The sequence below is a fragment of the Trachypithecus francoisi genome, unplaced genomic scaffold (assembly GCF_009764315.1).
Source record: "Trachypithecus francoisi isolate TF-2019V2 unplaced genomic scaffold, Tfra_2.0 Lachesis_group2, whole genome shotgun sequence".
Taxonomy (NCBI): domain Eukaryota; kingdom Metazoa; phylum Chordata; class Mammalia; order Primates; family Cercopithecidae; genus Trachypithecus; species Trachypithecus francoisi.
In genome coordinates this window covers 24,001,547-24,020,146 of record NW_022681465.1, presented here as the reverse complement: position 1 = coordinate 24,020,146, position 18,600 = coordinate 24,001,547, and the positions used below count along the sequence as shown (strand labels likewise).

Sequence of the window (18,600 nt, the reverse complement as noted above, 5' to 3'; positions counted from 1 at the left end):
GATATATAAGAAAAAGGTAGAGTTGGAATCATTCCAGGAATATATTATAATGGACTAATTGGAAAGAAAAAGTCCCACTCATCTCATTAAAAGATGCATTTCCAATAAATACTTACATTTTATGTTTAATAATTTTTTTCCATAGGTTTTTGGGGAACAGGTTAGGTATTCAGTTACATGAGTAAGTTCTTTAGTGGTGATTTGTGAGATTTTGGTGCACCCATCACCCAAGCAATATACATTGAAGCCAATTTGTAAACTTTTATCCCTCACCTGCTTCCTACCCCTTCCCTCCCGAGACTCCAAAGTCCATTGTATCATTCTTATGCCTTTGCATCCTCATAGCTTAGCCCCCACTTACGAGTGAGAACATACAATGTTTGCTTTTCCATTCCTGAGTTACTTCACTTAGAATAATAGTCTCCAATCCCATCCAGGTTGCTGTGAATGCCATTAATTCATTCCATTTTATGGCTGAGTAGTATTACATCATATACATATATATACACACATACATATATACACACATATATACATACACACACACACACATATACCAGTTTCTTTATCCACTCGTTAACTGATGGGCACTCGGGTTGGTTCCACATTTTTGCAATTCTGAATTGTGCTGCTATAAACATGCGTGTGCAAGTATCTTTTTTGTATGACTTCTTCTCCTCTGGGTGGATACCCAGTAGTGGGATTGCTGAATCAAATGGTAGTTCTACTTTTAATTCTTTATAAAGAATCTCCACACTGTTTTCCATAGTGGCTGTACTAGTTTACATTCCTACCAGCAGTGTAGAAGTGTTCCCTTTTCATCAGATCCATGCCAAAATCTATTATTTTTTTTATTTTTTGATAATGGCTATTCTTGCAGGGGTAAGGTGGTATTGCATTGTGGTTTTGATGAGCATTTCCCTGATCATTAGTGATGTTGAGCATTTCTTCATATATTTGTTACCGTTTGTATATCTTCTTTCGAGAATTGTCTACTCATGTCCTTAGTCCACTTTTTGATGGGATTATTTGTTTCTTTTTTATTTGAGTTCCTTGTAGATTCTGGATATTAGTCCCTTGTCAGATGTATAGGTTGTGAAGATTTTCTCCCACTCTGTGGGCTGTTTACTCTGCTGACTGTTCCTTTTGCCATGCAAAAGCTCTTTAGTTTAATTAAGTCTCATCTATTTATCTTCATTTTTGTTGCATTTGCTTTTGGGTTCTTGGTCATGAAATCTTTGCCTAAGCCAATGTCTAGAAGGGTTTTTCCAATGTTATCTTCTAGAATTTTTATAGTTTCAAGTCTTACTGATTTAGGACTTAAATATAAGTCCTTGATCCATCTTGAGTCGATTTTTGTATAAGGCAAGAGATAAGGATCCAGTTTCATTCTCCATCATGTGACTTGCCAATTATCCCAGCACCATTTGTTGAAAAGGGTGTCCTTTCCCCACTTTGTTTTTGTTTGCTTTGTCAAAGATCAGTTGGCTGTAAGTATTTGGGTTAATTTCTGGGTTCTCTATTCTATTCCATTCGTCTTTGTCCCTATTTTTATACCAGTATCATGCTGTTTTGGTGACTATGGCCTTATAGTACAGTTAGAAATCAGGTAATGTGATGCCTCTAGCTATGTTCTTTTTGCTTAGTCTTGCTTTGGCTATGCAGGCTCTTTTTTGGTTCCATATGAACTTTAGGATTGTTTTTTTCTAGTTCTGTGAAGAATGATGGTGGTATTTTGATGGAAGTTGCAATGAATTTGTAGATTGCTTTTGGCAGTATGGTCATCTTTACATTATTGAATCTACCCATCCATGAACATGAAATGTGTTTCCATTTGCTTTCAACTTTTCCCCGTTCTTATTATGTTGGTTGTGGGTTTGTCATAGATGGTTTTTATTACACTGAGGTATGTCCCCTGTATGCCAATTTTGCTGAGGGTTTTAATCATGAAGAGATGCTGAATTTTGTCAAATGCTCTTTCTACCTCTACTGAGATGATCGTGTGATTTTTGTTTTTAACTGTGTTTATGTGATGTTTCACATTTATTGATTTGTGTATGTTATAACCATCCCTGCATTCCTGGTATGCAACACACTTGATCGTGGTGGATTATCTTTTTTAGATGCTGTTGGATTCGGTAAACTAGCATTTTGTTAAGGATTTTTGCATATATGTTCATCAGGGATATTGGTCTGTAGTTTTTTTTGTTATACTGGCTTCATGGAAAGATTTAAGGAGGACTTCCTCTTTCTCTACCTTGTGGATAATTATTGACATTATTATGTCAATATGATTGGTATTAATTCTTCTTTGAATGTTGGTAGAATTCAACTGTGAATCCACCTGATCCTGGACTTTTTCTTGTTGGTAATTTTTTTATTACCATTTCAATCTCACTGCTTGTTAATGGTCTGTTCAGGGTTTCTAATTCTTCCTGATTTAAGCTAGGAGGATTGTCTCTTTCCAGGAATTTATCCATCTCCTCCATGTTTTCTAGTTTATGCAAGTAAAGGTGTTCATAGTAGCCTTGAATGATCTTTTGTATTTCGGTGGTGTCAGTTGTAATATCTCCTGTTTCATTTCTAATTGAGCTTATTTGGATCTTCCCTCTTCTTTTCTTGGTTAATCTTGCTAATGGTCTATCAATTTTATTTATCTTTTCAAAGAAGCAGCTGTTTGTTTCATTTATCTTTTGCATTTCTTTTTGTTTCAATTTCATTTAGTTCCGCTCTGACCGTGGTTATTTCCTTTATTCTGTTGGGTTTGGTTTGTTCTTGTTTCTCTAGTACCTTGAGGTGTGACTTTAGATTGTCCAGTTGTGCTCTTTCAGACTTTTTGATATAGGCATTTAAGGCTATGAACATTCCTCTGAGCACCACCTTTGCTGTATCCCAGAAGTTTTGATAGTTGTGTCACTATTATCGTTCAGTTTAAATAATTTTTTCCACTATGGTCTGAGATAGTACTTGATATAATTTCAGTTTTCTTAAATTTATTCAGACTTGTTTTGTGGCCTATCATATGGTCTGTTTTGGAGAAAGTTCCATGTGCTGATGAATAGAATGTATATTCTGAAGTTGTTGGGTAGAATGTTCTGTAAATGGCCGGGAGTGGTGGCTCACACCTGTAATCCCAGCACTCTGGGAGGCCAAGGCAGGTGGATCACCTGAGGTCAGGAGTTTGAGACCAGCCTGGTCAACATGGTGAAACCCGTCTCTACTAAAGAAAGTTATGTAAATATCTGTTAAGTCCATTTGCTCCAGAGTATAGTTTAAATCCATTGTTTCTTTGCTGACTTTCTGTCTTGATGGCCTGTCTAGTGCTGTCAGTGCAGTACTGAAGTCCCCCATTATTACTGTGTTGCTCTCTATCTCATTATTTAGGTCTAGTAGTAATTGTTTTATAAATTTGGGAGCTCCAGTGTTAGGTGCATATATATTTAGGATTGTGATATTTTCCTGTTGGACAAGGGCTTTTATCATAATGTCCTACTTTGTCTTTTTTAACTGCCCTTAAAGTTTGTTTGGTCTGATATATGCCTGCTTGCTTTTGGTGTCTATTTGCATGGAATATCTTTTTCCACCCCTTTACCTTAAGTTTATGTGAGTCTTTATGTGTTAGATGAGTCTCTTTAAGTCACCAGATACCTGGTTGGTGAATTCTTATCCTTTCTGCAATTCTGTATCTTTTAAGTGGAGCATTTAGGCCATTTACATTCAGCATTAGTATTGAGATATGAGGTACTATTCCATTCATTGTGCTATTTGTTGCCTGTATACCCTGTTTTTTTTTTTTATTGTATTTTTGTTTTATAGGTCCTGTGAGACTTATGCTTTAAGGAGGTTCTGTTATTGATGTGTTTCCAGGATTTGTTTCAAGATTTAGAGCTCCTTTGAGCAGTTCTTATAGTGCTGGTTTGGGAGTGGCAAATTCTCTCAGCATTTGTTTGCCTGAAAAACACTATCTTTTCTTCATTTATGAAGCTTAGTTTCACTGGAGACAAAATTCTTGGCTGATAATTGTTTTGTTTAAGGAGGCTGTAGATAGGGACCCAATCCCTTCTAGCTTGTAGGGTTTCTGCTGAGAAATCTGCTGTTAATCTGATAGGTTTTCCTTTATAGGTTACCTGGTGCTTTTGCCTCACAGCTATTAAGATTCTTTTCTTCATCTTACCTTTAGATAACCTGATGACAATGTGCCTAGGTAATGGTCTTTTTGCAATTTCCCAGGTATTCTTTGAGCTCCTTCTATTTGGATGTTTAGGTCTTTAGCAATGCTGGGGAAGTTTTACTAGATTATTCCCCCAAATATGTTTTCCAAACTTTTAGATTCCTCTTCTTCCTCAGGAATGCCAATTATTCTTAGGTTTGGTCACTTATGTAATCTCAAATTTCTTGGCGACTTTGTTCATGTTTTAAATTCTTTTTTTCTTAGTCTTTGTCGGATTGGGTTAATTTGATAACCTTGTCTTTGAGATCTGAAGTTCTTTCTTCTGCTTATTTGAGTCTATTGCTGAGAATTTCAAGAACATTTTGCATTTCTCTAAGTGTGTCCTTTATTTCCTGAAGTTGTGATTGTTTTTTATTTATGCCATCTATTTCACTGAAGATTTCTCCCCTCATTTCTTGTATCATTTTTTTGATTTCCTTAAATTGGACTTCACCTTTCTCTGGTGCCTCCTTAATTGGCTTAATAATCAACCTTCTACATACCTTTTCAGGTAAATCAGGGACTTTTTCTTGGTTTGGATCCATTGCTGAGGAAAAAGTATGCTTTTTTGGGTGGTGCTGAAGAATCTTCTCTTGTCATATTACCAGAATTGTTTTTCTGGTTCCTTCTCCTTTGGGTAAACTATGTTAGAGGGAAGATCTGGAGCTCAAGGCTGCTGTGCAGATTCTTTTGTCCCATGGGTGTTCCCTTGATGATAGCACTCTCCCCCTTTTCCTAGGAATGTGGCTTCCTGAGAGCTGGGATGCAGTAACTGTTATTTCCCTTCTGGATCTAGCCACGCAGCAGGGCTACCAGACTCCAGGCTGGTACTAAGGGTTGTCTGCACAGAGTCCTGTGATGTGAACCGTCCTCATATCTCTCAGTCATGGATACCAGCACGGTATTTGCAGTGTCTCTGGGGTCCTGCAGGAGCAATCTGCTTCCTTCAAAGGGTCTGTGGATTCTCTCAGCTTTCTTGGTATATTTCTGCAGTAATTCTGGAGCAAAATTTCACAATGCAAGTCTCCACACACTGCACTATCTGTCCGAGTGGGAGCTGCAATCTAGTCTTGCCCCTATCTGTCATTTTCCCCAGAAAATATGTTTAATAATTATTAAAATGCATAGTATTTTGCTGTTTTAATTAATTATATAGTGACAACCATGGTAATAACAACTACTCTTAGGGTTCAATAACAATTAGATCCTTAACATCTCAGGAAATAAAGTTTTAAAATACCAATTATATGTATATTATGGATATATGTATTTTATTAATGAAAATATAATAACATTTTAGGGAGAAAGTAGAATAGGAATACAAGTTTAAAGACATAAAAGGAATAAAGAAAAGTTTCTGATTTTTAAAAAACAGTTTGTTCATATTTTTGTAAAGGTAGATGAAGAGTACAAAATTACTATGAAATATAAATTCACAGGATACACTTAAAAGGAATATGACAATTTTTGATTTTACAGTGTCAATATTTATGATAAACCAAAGACCTGGATCTGCTAAAACTTACAAAATTTTAACTCTCAATCTAAAATTATACACAAGTACGTGTTTTAAAACAAACAAACAAAAAAAAAAAATCGTAGACCTGGTATGGTGGCTCACACCTGTAATCCTAGCACTTTGGGAGGCTGAGGCAGGAGGATCACTTGAGTTCAGGAGTTTGAAACCAACCAGCCTAAGCAACATAGTGTGACCTCATCTCTAAAAGAAAAAAAAAAAATCTTGAAAATCACTGATCTCAGAAACATTTCTTATAAAAAGCAGATTTGGAGGGGAAGATGACTTCAGTTTTGAATATGTTACCTTTGAGATACATGAGAGGTATCTGGGTAGTGAATAGCAGCTAAAACATTATGTGGACCATACATTTTAAAGCACTAGTCTGTGTACATTTTATGGATTCCTTCAATCATCACTACCACCCTATGAAGCTGGTACTATTACTAGCCTCACTTTATAAACAGAGGAACTGAGGTATAGAAAAGTTAGGGAGACTCACTCAGTGACACACAGCTCTCCAGGTGGACTGTGGTTTGAACCCATACAGTCTGAATCCAGATTTTGAATTTTAACGCAGTGTAGTCCCTCCCGAAACATCTGGGTTGAAGATAGGAATTTGAGGCTCAGTCTTTCGATATAATTTAAACCATGGAACAGATGAGATTACCAAGGAAAAGTAACACACATTCATCATCAGGAAAATGAGAGCTTCGGTGCTGTGGGGCCCTCTATAGATGCTTCTGGCATTCCCTTCCAGGTCCTGGACTCTTGAAAAGCCACCCACCATCATTGTTTCCCAGATGCCCTTCATGTGTTGTTGTCAGCCCTCCCAGGATATTGTGCTTCTTATGATGTTCTTCATAAAGTCAAAGGGTTACCTGAGAGGAACTTTATGCTTCTTGATCTTTCCCCTCTGTTCCTCCAACAGATGCTTGAAGACATCTCACATAGTAAGTTTCATTTTGTAATGATCCAGCATTACAATCTTCCTTTCTTTGCAACAAGATTCACATTATCACTTATACATGTTTTATCAATCATTATAGGGACTTTCCAGAACATACAATCACAGAACGTGAAACCTTGCACATGTTACAAAGTACAGCATCAGGATGAAAGAAAGAGGGCCACTACTGATGGCAGAGAGGACACACTTGAGTTTGCCTGCTAGAGCTCAATGGATGAGGACTTTTATTCAACACTCAGAGTACTTGGGGGCAGGGAAGAGAATACAAATATTAATACATACACAGTTTAGTTTAGATGCTTAAGGAAATTATCTCAGAGATAAACAGTACTAGCAAAGGTAGCACCAAATGTGTGGGCCTGAAGAGAAAGCATAAGAGAATCAAGGACAAAATCCTGATGAATACCAACATTTTATGGAACAGGCAGTGGAATCATGATCGTAGAGAGGATGAATAGGAATAACTAGAGAAAACATGAAAAGAGAGAAATAAAAAGAATATAGTGCCAGAAGAACAAAAAGAGATTTCAAGAATGGACAAGTTGTTAGTGTCAAAGCAAAAGAAAGGTCAAGTAAGATAAGGATTGATAGAGTCTCTTAGATTTAGCAACTGGCAAGGCAGGGCCAGTTTCAGTGATGTGACTGGTATCAGAGCTGCATGGTGATACGTTTAGGAAACAATGGGATTTCAGAAGTGAATGTAAGAAATTTAGACAAAGTTTTCTGAAGATTATGTGTGGTGCAGAAGAAGCCAAAGATGGCAGCAGATAGAGGAGGACAAGGGAGGTGGGGAATGGGAGGTTCTAAATGGGAGAGACTTGAACACGCCAAACACTGACTAGAAAGAGGGAGTAGGTAGGGTAGAGAGACACCAAACAGAAAAAGCAAGGTGGTAAGACACCAAACATAAAAAGCAAGGTGGTAACAGGATAGGAAGTGTAAGAAGTAACTAGGTGTTTGGGGGTGGGGTGGTCAAGAAAGCGGGAAGTTTCTGATTGTTTTTATTGTCTTAGCAAAGCAAAAACAGAGTTCACTGGCAGAAGACAATGTCTGCATCTGTCTTCATCTGTGTGCTTCACATTTTCCTCCTCCTTTGACTTCTTAAGTAAAAGGGCAGCAGATCCAGCAGCCTAATTCTCAATGCCACGCTGATTTCCATATTCTGAGAAAAGCTCCAATTATATACAACTTCTGCCTTTCAAGGAGTAATCTGTAAAGGAACCTCAAGTGCTAACATTAAAGTAAGACATAACTATAATTTCTGGGAATTTTCTGTAAGTCAGACCAAGGCCCTAATATAAGAGACCTACATCCCCACACACACCAGTCTGGATCAAGAACAAACCTAACTGGCACAAGCCAGAGTGGAACAGAAAATAGGCTCTATGCCCAGGCTAAGCACTTTCCCTTTCAAAACTAATCTTAAAACCAGAAGTAGTATTGAGATATCACATTTATATTTATTACTGCTTTCAACATCAACAAAACTCATCTTCAAAAATCTCCAAAGGCATTTAAGAATCTACAGTTTATTTAATTTTTTCTTTTCTTTCTTCTAGACTTTCTCCTTATTCCTTCATTCCACTAGTATCACCAGCAATATTTGCTCCCATCCTAGTTTCAACAGGAAAGCCCTTTTACATGTTTAATACCTTATCTACAAAAAGCTATCATGTGTTCTGATTTTGTCCTACATCAATCCTGAGTGTTGAGGAGAAAAAGCATTTTATTGTCAATTTACAGATAAGCATATCAAGATTCAGAAAAATTAAGTGATTTGACCATTTTTTAGGGGCAGACACAGGACTCAAACCTATCTTGTGACTCCAAAGGCAGTTATCTATTCCACCAGATCACAATCCATTTATAATAACTTCTGAAAGCCTAAAAGATGACTCAAGTTCCTTCCAGCCTTTGATTAATTTCAAATACACCAGTTCTTTAAAGGGAAGACTGTGCTGCTGCAATTTCAATTGTCTTGAAAGTCAGGATATTATAGTGGTTGAAAGGTCTTGGAGACACTCAGACTTAGGGTGGAATTCTGGTCCTAATACGTGCTGATTATGCGACCTTAGGAAAGGTGCTTAACCTTCTTAGTTTGCGTTTCATCATCTCTAATAGAAAGATAATAATACTCTAGAGAACTGTTCTAAACATACAATTTCAACAAACAAAAATGTTTACAGACTCTGGTGCACTGATTATGACGTTGGTAATGATGATGAACGATGAGTTCCAGGGTTCTAGGTTCTCCTGGTCCTCTAGTGCAGACAACTTCTCTGTCATGTGAGGTCCCGAATGTACAGTAATTCAATCGACATTGATGAAAACCATTACTTGGTTTTTAAGACAAAGATTTTTTTAACCATATCCTGTACTATTTTAACACAGGGTTTTTTTGTTTAAATCCTTATTTGTTTTAAGTAACTGTCAGATATGCAGGGCTGCTTCTAATATACTTTTGATGAAACTGTTGCCAAAAGGAAGTACAAAATTTCATTACCTTATTCTCACAGCCTCCTACAATTAAAAGGTAATCAGACAATACATGTGAACATGCAAAGACTAAGCAATGTTTACAAATCACCTCTATTTTAGCTGAGTTCACTATTAGAATATAACAAAAAGAGGCAAAGAATACTTTTTTCATGTCATTTTACACACCTGATATTATCACATCAAAACAATATGACTTAAGAGCTTTCTCCTTCTAAATGTGCCATTTCTCCTAAAACCTGTACCATAAACACCATCATAAATGCCAAACCTTAGGAGTAAAAGAGGAAAAAATGTTCTTAATTTAAACCCTACAAAACTTTCAATAAACTAGCAATGCTAACTGCTACAGCAGGGGTCATTGTTTTGGAAATCTCTAGCTTTTCACATTTTTCCTTTGCAAAGTTAAAAAAAGGGTGAGGGGGAAGATAGAGACAGACAAGGTCTATATAACTTTAGCAAGACAGTCAATCTTTCCAGGGAAAGTCTGACATAGTAGGTAAGATCAGAAAACTGTAGTTTTCTCTGCTAGGAAAAAAATGTTATATCAAAAATATGAATGTAGCACATGATACCTTCTTTAGCCTTCAATTTAATCTTTCTGTATAAATTTACAGTTCTGCTATACTTATTCGTGGTCTGTACAAGATAGAATTCAGTGGACTTCTAAACATGTCTGTTCCCCTTTTTTGCAACATGCCATAATGACCACTAGCCTTTAGAAAGTTATTCCTTTCTATGGAAAGCTATCCAACACACTCAATTTTTCATTCCAACCTTATAAAATCCTCCCATGACACAGAATAGATTAAGGAACTAGCTCAAGAAAAGAAACAAGTAATCACCATCAATAGCAGCAACACCACTCAGAAAATCATGTTCTTCACTGAATGTACCACAAAAGACCCAGTGGAGGATGGGAGAACAAATGAAGGAAGAGGAGAACATCTCCATTTCAACAGCAGTTGAATAGGACGAAAAATAAAAGGCAAGTCAAATAGGGTATTTCTGAGATAAGCATGTGAGCATTCTGCATAATGAAGCTGTGCCTATCTGAAGCTAAGATCTTTCTCAGACTAAACCAAAAGTCACATTAATGAATATCCTTTCATCCTTCAAAATCTTCATCTCCAAAGTTTTTCCACTGTGATGAATTTCTTACGAACTCTCTACTCCGGACTGGAAGACCTTCTGAATTAACCTTTGTGAACAACTGACGTAAGAACTAAAAGCTAAGTTGTCTTTATTACTCTTATTTCATCAAGTTCATGAATAAAAAAAACCTCTACTTATTTTATTTTGTAACAGCTCATCTCACTTATAAAACTTACGTAGTCACTTTTTTTTTTTACACTGTATTTCTTCTCTAACCATTCCCTTTCTTAAAAGGCAATTAATACCTGTCACTTCAAGAGACTAGCCACTTGCCTTCTAACTCATATTAAATGACATATTCAGTCCTCCATGTGCACTGACGCTCTGCATTCATTCTCATAAGGTTGCAAATCTGGAAACCACATATGCCATCTGCAAAGAGGACAACACATGTACAGAAGCTGTGAATCCAGTAACTCTATAGACTTTTGGCAGAAGAGGAAAAAATGCAAAGAAATTATCAGGGGAAAACATGTTTGAGATTTTCAGTCTTTTTCAGTGACAAAGAACCTAACCATCTAAAACCATATCAGGAAAAGCCAGAGACAGAGTGAAATTTATAACCAGAAAAATTTAACACAGTCACCGTACTCACCGTCTGATGGCTTCTGTCACAGTAACGTAGCCCAAAATAATCTATCTCCACAAGGTTTACGTGATGGAATACGTGGTCAAGGACAATGGAACCTTTCGTTGACTTCTGCAAAAATAATTCAGTTTTATATTTTTCAGCTGCTTTTTTGCTCCTAAACAGGACACAGTCATGGCTCTCATCTTCTATTAGTTTCACTCACAACAGCAGCAATTGTATTAGACCATGGTTCCCTCTGTAAGTTGTGCCTCAATTACGAAGGAAAAAAAAATGTGATTTAAAGCAAAGTGTATTATAGAAATTGCTTTGGAAAATACTTTTTAAATCATAGTGGGTTTTAAATTAATATAAGCTTCTTGCTTCTGGGATTATAAATTATCTTCAGGACGAAATTCTTTTAATAAAGATAATTTTTTTATATGAAGAACATCTAATAAATGCATCAAAAAAACACCTTGGTTAAAAATTCCACCATTCTTTCATTTTTAAAAGCAATTTTCACCTATAGTATTACTCTCACAATGAATACAGAAGATATATAAAATTAACAATAGTCAAAGCTTTTATCTTCACTCCTCAAATAATAAACCCATAGATTAAAGCTACTAAAGTCAATGTCCTCAAAAGCCCTTGTGAAGATATTTTACTTTATCTCTTTCACATAAGCACAGACACAAAACTTTTCTTTTGGCTGCTTTTTAAATCCTGATAACTACCTAAAAAGCTAATCTCTTCTCTCCCCACCTACTACATATACAGATTCTTTAAATTAAGATTATCATCTAACATACTAAAAATCAAATATTCACACATGTAAGAAACACTTCATCAGCAAGCACTACTCCATACACCACATAAATTTATAAAATAATCCATTTTTATAGTATAGGTATAGATACAGCCTCTTCCTTTCTCTTGCCCCATCTTTGGCTGGTATAACAAGATAATAAAAGAAATCCCACAACAAGTCTCCCATTATGGTAACAAAGGAGGGCTTTTGTTCAGTTTCATCTGCCCTCAGAAAATTACCAGGATGCGTTTATTCATGTATGGTGAGCACTTAATACTGCACTGCTTTTAGAAAATGGATTGTTAGCATGAGGGAAATGTTTTTATTAAATTTATTATAAAATGGGCAATATGAGGTTATAAAAGTACACACCAGGAGAAGAAAGTTCTTGTTACAAATTCCATAGGTATTCTGTTTTCCTCTAAATTACTTTGGCAAACTTTAACTGGTTCCTTTTTCAAAATCCATTAAATAATTTATAAACAAAAAGGCCTTCCATGATGAATCTTTAGGTTATTGGACATTTTCTGCAATAATCACAATGCCATAGTGGCCTGTAAATGTCTCTGTGCTCATGCACCTGTGTATTTCTCTGGGGTAAAAATCTTGAAGTGAAATTATTCATCTGAAGGATATGTATACTCATAATTACAGTAGGCACTGCCAAAAAGACCATTACAATTCATTCGATGAGAGTATATGTTTTCCCTGCACCCTTGCCAACATTTGGATTGCAAAAATGTTTTTCCAATCTGATTGAGCAAAAAAAGAGGGGAATAAAGGAATTGTTTTAATTTACATTTTCCTGACGTTAATAAAAGCAAGCACTCTTTCATGTGCTTACTAGCCAATTGCATTTCCTAGCCTTTGAGTTAGGCATTCCATAACCCAAAATTTATGAGCAAATTCTCCTAAGTACTTCGTACTTGTAGAATTTTACTTATACTTAGCTCTTCATTTCATCTGGAAATTATTTCTGTTCTTGGGATAAGGGTCTAACTTTGCTTCCAAATGGATAGACAACTGCACCACCATTTCCCAAAAAAGCTATCATTTCCCTGTTGATTTGAAACAACTTTATCATCTATTAAATGAATCCCCAGTATTCTATCTCATGGGTTATTCCAGAACCAATACCCCCAGGATTTTAATGTATGTAGTTTAACTTGTTTGATATCCATTTTTCTTTTTCAAAACTATCTTTGCCAGTTCTTAAACATTTTTCTCCACTCAGGAACATTTAGAACCAGCTACCCAATTGAATAAATGATTGTGCTGGGGGTTTAACTGGATTTAAATGTAACTGACAGACCAGATGATGTGGTAGGGGGAGGTGTAGATACTATGATATTTACAGAGCGAAACCTCTATGGTTGTCTTTTACATCCTTCGAGGACATTTTACACTTTTTATGTGGGTTTTACAAAATTCTATTTAGGCTTTGTGGCAGGCAAATTTACCAAATGCCCTCCCACCCCCAAAGATGTCCTGCCCCAACTTCTAGAAACTGCACAATGAGAACAGCACCCGTATGATCGTGTTATGCTATACGGCACAGTTGACAGTAAGATAGGGAGATCACTGAAGTAGACCTAATCACATGGGCTCTAAAAAGCATAGCACTTTCTCCAGCAGAAGGGAAAAGGAGGGGGAAAGTCAACTATATTCAAACCATGAGAAGGGTTCCACATGTCCCTGTCACTTGAAAGACGGAGGGGCTGAGAAGAATGGGAATAGCCTCAGGACCTGAGGGAAACCCCCAGCTAACAGCCAGCAAAGAGATGGCAACCTCAGTCCTACAACCACAAAAGCGGGATTCTGCCAACAACTGACAAGGGTTTGGAAGTCGATTCTTCCCCATTGTCCTCAAATAAGGACAACAGCTGACTAACACCTTGATTTCAGTCTGGTAGGACGCGGCAGGGAAGCCAGCCATGACATCCTGGACTTCTGGCCTACAGAACTGTGAAATAATAAATGGCGGTACATTTAAAGCACTAGGCTTGTGATAATCTGTTATGCAGCAATAGAAAATAACACAGGCGGATTCTTAGGTATTTTAGTTTTATTGCTATTCTACTTTCTGACTGGCTATTGCTAATGCATTGGAAAGCCAACTAATTTTCCCTATTGGTCTTATTCCCAGCCATCTTGCTAAATTCTTGTTAGTTTGTCTATGGAGTCTTCTCAGATAATCACTTTTCAAAATGCTTTTTCAAAATACTCCTCCACATTTATTTCTTCTTTTCTTACTGCATTGGCTGGGACCTCAATAAAAGAATAACTAGTAGTTTTGAGAACATGCACCCTGTCGTCTTCCTGGCTGTAATGAAATTGCTCCTAAAATTTCACCACTTAGTATAATGGCTGGTGTATGGCCCTAACACATATCCTTAATCAAACAGATGGTTCCTTCAGTTCTGCTTTTATGGTCTTATTCTGTTTTGGCCTTTAATCAATGACTAATAGTTTTATCAACTTCTTTTTGGGAATAAAAGATGAGTATATGATGTTTGTCCTTTCATCTGTGGGTTACATTAAAAGAGTTTCTAATGCCAAACCTTCTTAGAGAAATTCCCACTTTAGTCCTTTTTGTTCTGGGTACATATCAAACCCTCTGCCAATGTGCAAACAATTCCCCTATGTGAGTCTTGGTGGAGGCGGGAATCAGGCTCCCAGAATAACTGACAGCCAGGTCACAGGCATATGATCTGTGGTTTCAGCCAAGGACTTTGACTTCTGAGCAAGAGTTTAGGATTAATTCACGGAGTGGTTCCCAATAGTAAGGGAGCATCCAATAGCAAAGACATCCAAAGATGGCATCAGCTGTGACAAGCAGTAGAAATGACTGATTCCTGAGCCAGATTTTCCAGCATTCTTATCTTTTTCCTGAGACAGGGTCTCACTCTGTCGCCCAGGCTGGAATGCAGTGGTGTGATCTTGGCTCACTGTAACCTCCAAGTAATCCTTCCGCCTCAGCCTCCTGAGTAGCTGGGACTACAGGCATGCACCACCACACCCGGCTACAGCATTCTTGAGGTATAAAATAGGAACATTCAGGCAATCTACCACCTTCATTTTCTGAATATGTATGTTTGGCTCAAGAGGCAGGCCAGTATCACAAGTAAAACTCGTGAGTAATAGTACAGAAAATTGGATCCAATTGTATACTAAAAATATCATGATGAATACAAAAAGCTTATCCTTTTTTAAATACATGCCTGGTGTAAGTACATCAAGCAAGGATTCTTAAAGTAAATTCTGCCCAATGTAACTATGAAAAGAATTTACTGGAAAGATACTGAGTATCTCACAGGCTCTATAGACATCACACTAATGGTTACCCAGAGCTTTCTATGATTCTCATCTATCCACAGCCGCTAAGCTTGGAATACTCAATCTATCACTACAACCTTTCATAGTTCTTTTGCTCATGTTTGGGCTGTGGTTTTCACCTTCAATTGTTTCCCATTAGCCTTTCAGGAATTTTTCTTATCATTTCTGGTTCATTGACACCAGATCGCACTGCTGCACCCCAGCCTGGGTGACAGAGTGAGACTCTGTCTCTTTGATCTAAAATTTTAGATCAAACTTTCTTACTTTCCAGGTTACTATAGAAAGTGCACACACACGTTTCCTCTTACTTCAAAATATTTCTGGAATGCTGGCATATGAAGACAGTCTTCCATTTTGATCTAATCTCACTTATGGATCCTTTCTCCCATCTAGGCACAGAGAGAAACAGATGGAATAACTAGAGAAGGTAGAGTCACACAACTCCACCTAATTCTTCTATCCCAAACAGGTAAACAAGAAGTCGTTCGTGAACAAAGAAGAAACAATTATGCCTGAAATTACGTATGACAACGAAATGATACAGATTTTAAAAATACGTAAATCAAGTCTCTTTATTCAAACTATATTTGTGCTTCTATGTCCAGTAGAAATGTTAGGGTTTTCAAATAAAGATAACAGATTTATAAAGCATAAAAAGGATCTAATACTCTAATCACAAAGATTATACACAAAAGCAAGCTCAGAAAACCAGCTCAGGAGTTTAGAAAGTATATAGAAATTCTAAAATTTCATGCAGAGGAAGAAATCATCAAATTTGAAAATTTTTCAAAACAATCATTCCAAAACTACCAGAACATGCCAATCTTTTGTGACAATTCTGCATTTATATAGAATCTGGTGCTACAAATGCTTTGCAAATATTATCCTTTAGCATCTTTTGTTACCCTCTACAGAGGACACAAAGAAAGCATCCAATGTTATGCAACAAATCCAGTGCTGACCTTAAAAAAATATGACGTCTCATGATTCCCTCTATAGCTTTCTGTATAGTGCAGGTGTGTCTACACAGGCACCTGGAGCAGGGCCAGGAGAGTCTCAGAAATGCTGTATTTCTGTCACTACTTCAAGCAAACACGCCCATGAAAACCTCTTAACTTTTTACCTGTCATACTGTAATATGATAAGACTTAGAGAGCATGCATGCCAGAGGTAAATTAGCTACTGGGGTGGAGGTACGTATCACCAGCTCACACTTCTGTCCATTCTGCCCTAACTGACCTCTTCCAATAACCCTTTGCCCAATCAGTATTCCATTGTTATGCCTCCTGCCCTTATACTTACGGATAATTTCATTCTTCTTATGGGTACTTTGTAAAGACTGCCTATGGGCCAATATTTTACAGTTCAGGAATAAAGTCTTCAAGTCCAGAAGAAATCATCTTTGAATAAAGAAATTAAGAACTGACAGAGAACTGACATAAGAACCAAAGTACCATTAAAGTATATTTGTCCAGGAAGGGGCCAGTTCTAGGATTTTTTACAGGAAAAAAGGATATTAGAAACACATAACTTCATTCATTGAAATACTTATTTATTAATTGCCTAATACCAGCAAATGCTTACTCTCTAGAAAATGGGAAAAGTACACTAATAAATGCCAGAAGAAAGGAGGATGAATATCTTTCAGAATTCCAGAACATAATGCAAAGTGATGTGATACGGGAAGTCTTTGACCAGCCTATTAGAACCCCTGAGAAGCCCTCGGGCTATGAAGTGACTAAGAAACTTCTAAAAAGTGACTGAAAACTTTCTTGAGAAAGTGAGACAGGGAGAGATTTGGTTATCATCAAAAGTCCTTTTGCAGGTCGGGCGCGGTGGCTCACGCCTATGAATCCCCAGCACTCTGGGAGGCCGAGGCGGGTGCATCACGAGGTCAGGAGATCGAGACCATCCTGGCTAACATGGTGAAACTCTGTCTCTACTAAAAATAAAAATAAAAAAAAACCTTAGCTGGGCATAGTGGCATGCACCTGTAATCCCAGCTACTCGGCAGGCTGAGGCAGGAGAATCACTTGAACCCGCGAGGAGGAGGTTGCAGTGAGCTGAGATCGTGCCATTGCACTACATCCTGGGTGACAGAGCGAGATTCCATCTCAAAAAAAAAAGGAAAAAAATGCCTTTTGTGCCTCTGACAAAAATTATTGAAAAGCAAAGGCAACCAGGTAGAAATTAGTCATTTCCATTTTTTGCTTTGGAGGCAGTTTGTTTGCCAATTTGGTTCATGCACCAAGAAGTGTTAGGTAAGGAATGCATAGAGGAGCATGGTGATGAGCTCTTAATTCTATGTTTACACATAAACAATTCATAATTCCCAACCCCTCCAAAAAAGTCTTTTTAATCTGAATTATTCCTAAGCCTTTTGAACAGGTAGACCAAACTATTATTACAGGCCATTATATACCAATGTGGAAGTTACGCACCCCCATTCCTCAACATGCTGAAAAGGGGCTTCATTTCTAAGTCAGGTGGCTAGTTTCATTTGAAATGTAATGAACCCTTGATTGTTAACCTTACTTCTTTCAATACTTTACAAAGGAAAAGATATGAAAGTCAGTCAGGCGTGGTGGCTCATGCCTGTAATCCCAGCACTTTGGGAGGCCGAGGCGGGTGGATCACCTGAGGTCAGGAGTTCCACACCTGCCTCACCAACGATGTGAAACCCTGTCTCTAAAAAAAAAAAAAGAAAAAAAAATTAGCCGAGCCTGATGGCAGGCGCCTGTGGTCCCAGTTACTCGGGAGTCTGAGACAGGAGAACTGCTTGAACCAGGGAGGCGGAAGTTGAAGTGAGCGGAGATCGCAACACTACACTCCAGACTGGGTGACGGAGCAAGACTCCATCTCAAAAAAAAAAAAAAAAAAAAAAAAAAGATATAAAAATGATATTCAGTGCCATTCCAGTTTTCTTCAGACCATTTCCAGAAGAAATCTCTGCCAAAATGGGGAATTCACGAGATACCACAAAATAAGGTACAACTATAACATGCCCAAGGACTTTCTGAAATCAATCAATAAATTAAAATTTAGTCTTTGATAATAATGGATCTCCACTAATGAGATGTTTGAGAGAATGAACTGGGTAACACCTCAAATATCAGGGAGGGATATCTGGAAACCTGAAAGAAATGCCTCCCATTTCAGGTTTCAGGACATCTCCCTGGGAGATCTTTCCTGCTCTACGTCATAGTCAAAATCCTTCTTATCCTTTAAGATCCAGTTAAAATGCCACCTTCTTCATAAAGCCTGTCCAAATTCTCTCAGCCTCATTATGACCTCTCCCTCCATCGAACCTACCAAGTCTCTTATTTTTGCCTGTCTCTGATACTTACACTCTTGCACTCTTAAGATGGTCATTTATTCCTTCTGTTAACTTTCCTACTTATGTTTAGACATTTGGAAAGCACATGCTGAGTATCACACACCACTTACTTTCTATGCAGTCCAATAACTCATTCTCAGTAAGAGATGCTTAAAAGTTCACTGAATTAATACCAAGGGCCAAAAAACATGGTGGTCT

At 37.3% G+C, this 18,600-nt stretch overlaps 1 protein-coding gene across 3 annotated transcripts in view; it reads right to left on the bottom strand.

Annotated features, from left to right (window-relative positions):
• Window positions 1-18,600, bottom strand: part of EPB41L4A (erythrocyte membrane protein band 4.1 like 4A) — a 260,699-nt gene that overhangs the window by 137,474 nt on the left and 104,625 nt on the right. For all 3 annotated transcript variants that reach the window (XR_004429699.1, XM_033178937.1, XM_033178938.1), the window contains exon 2: window positions 10,943-11,047. Coding sequence is in view for 2 of the 3 variants with exons in the window: in XM_033178937.1 (XP_033034828.1) it covers window positions 10,943-11,047 (105 nt within the window). In the remaining variant the exon portion in view is untranslated. The remainder of the gene's footprint in view (window positions 1-10,942; window positions 11,048-18,600) is intronic.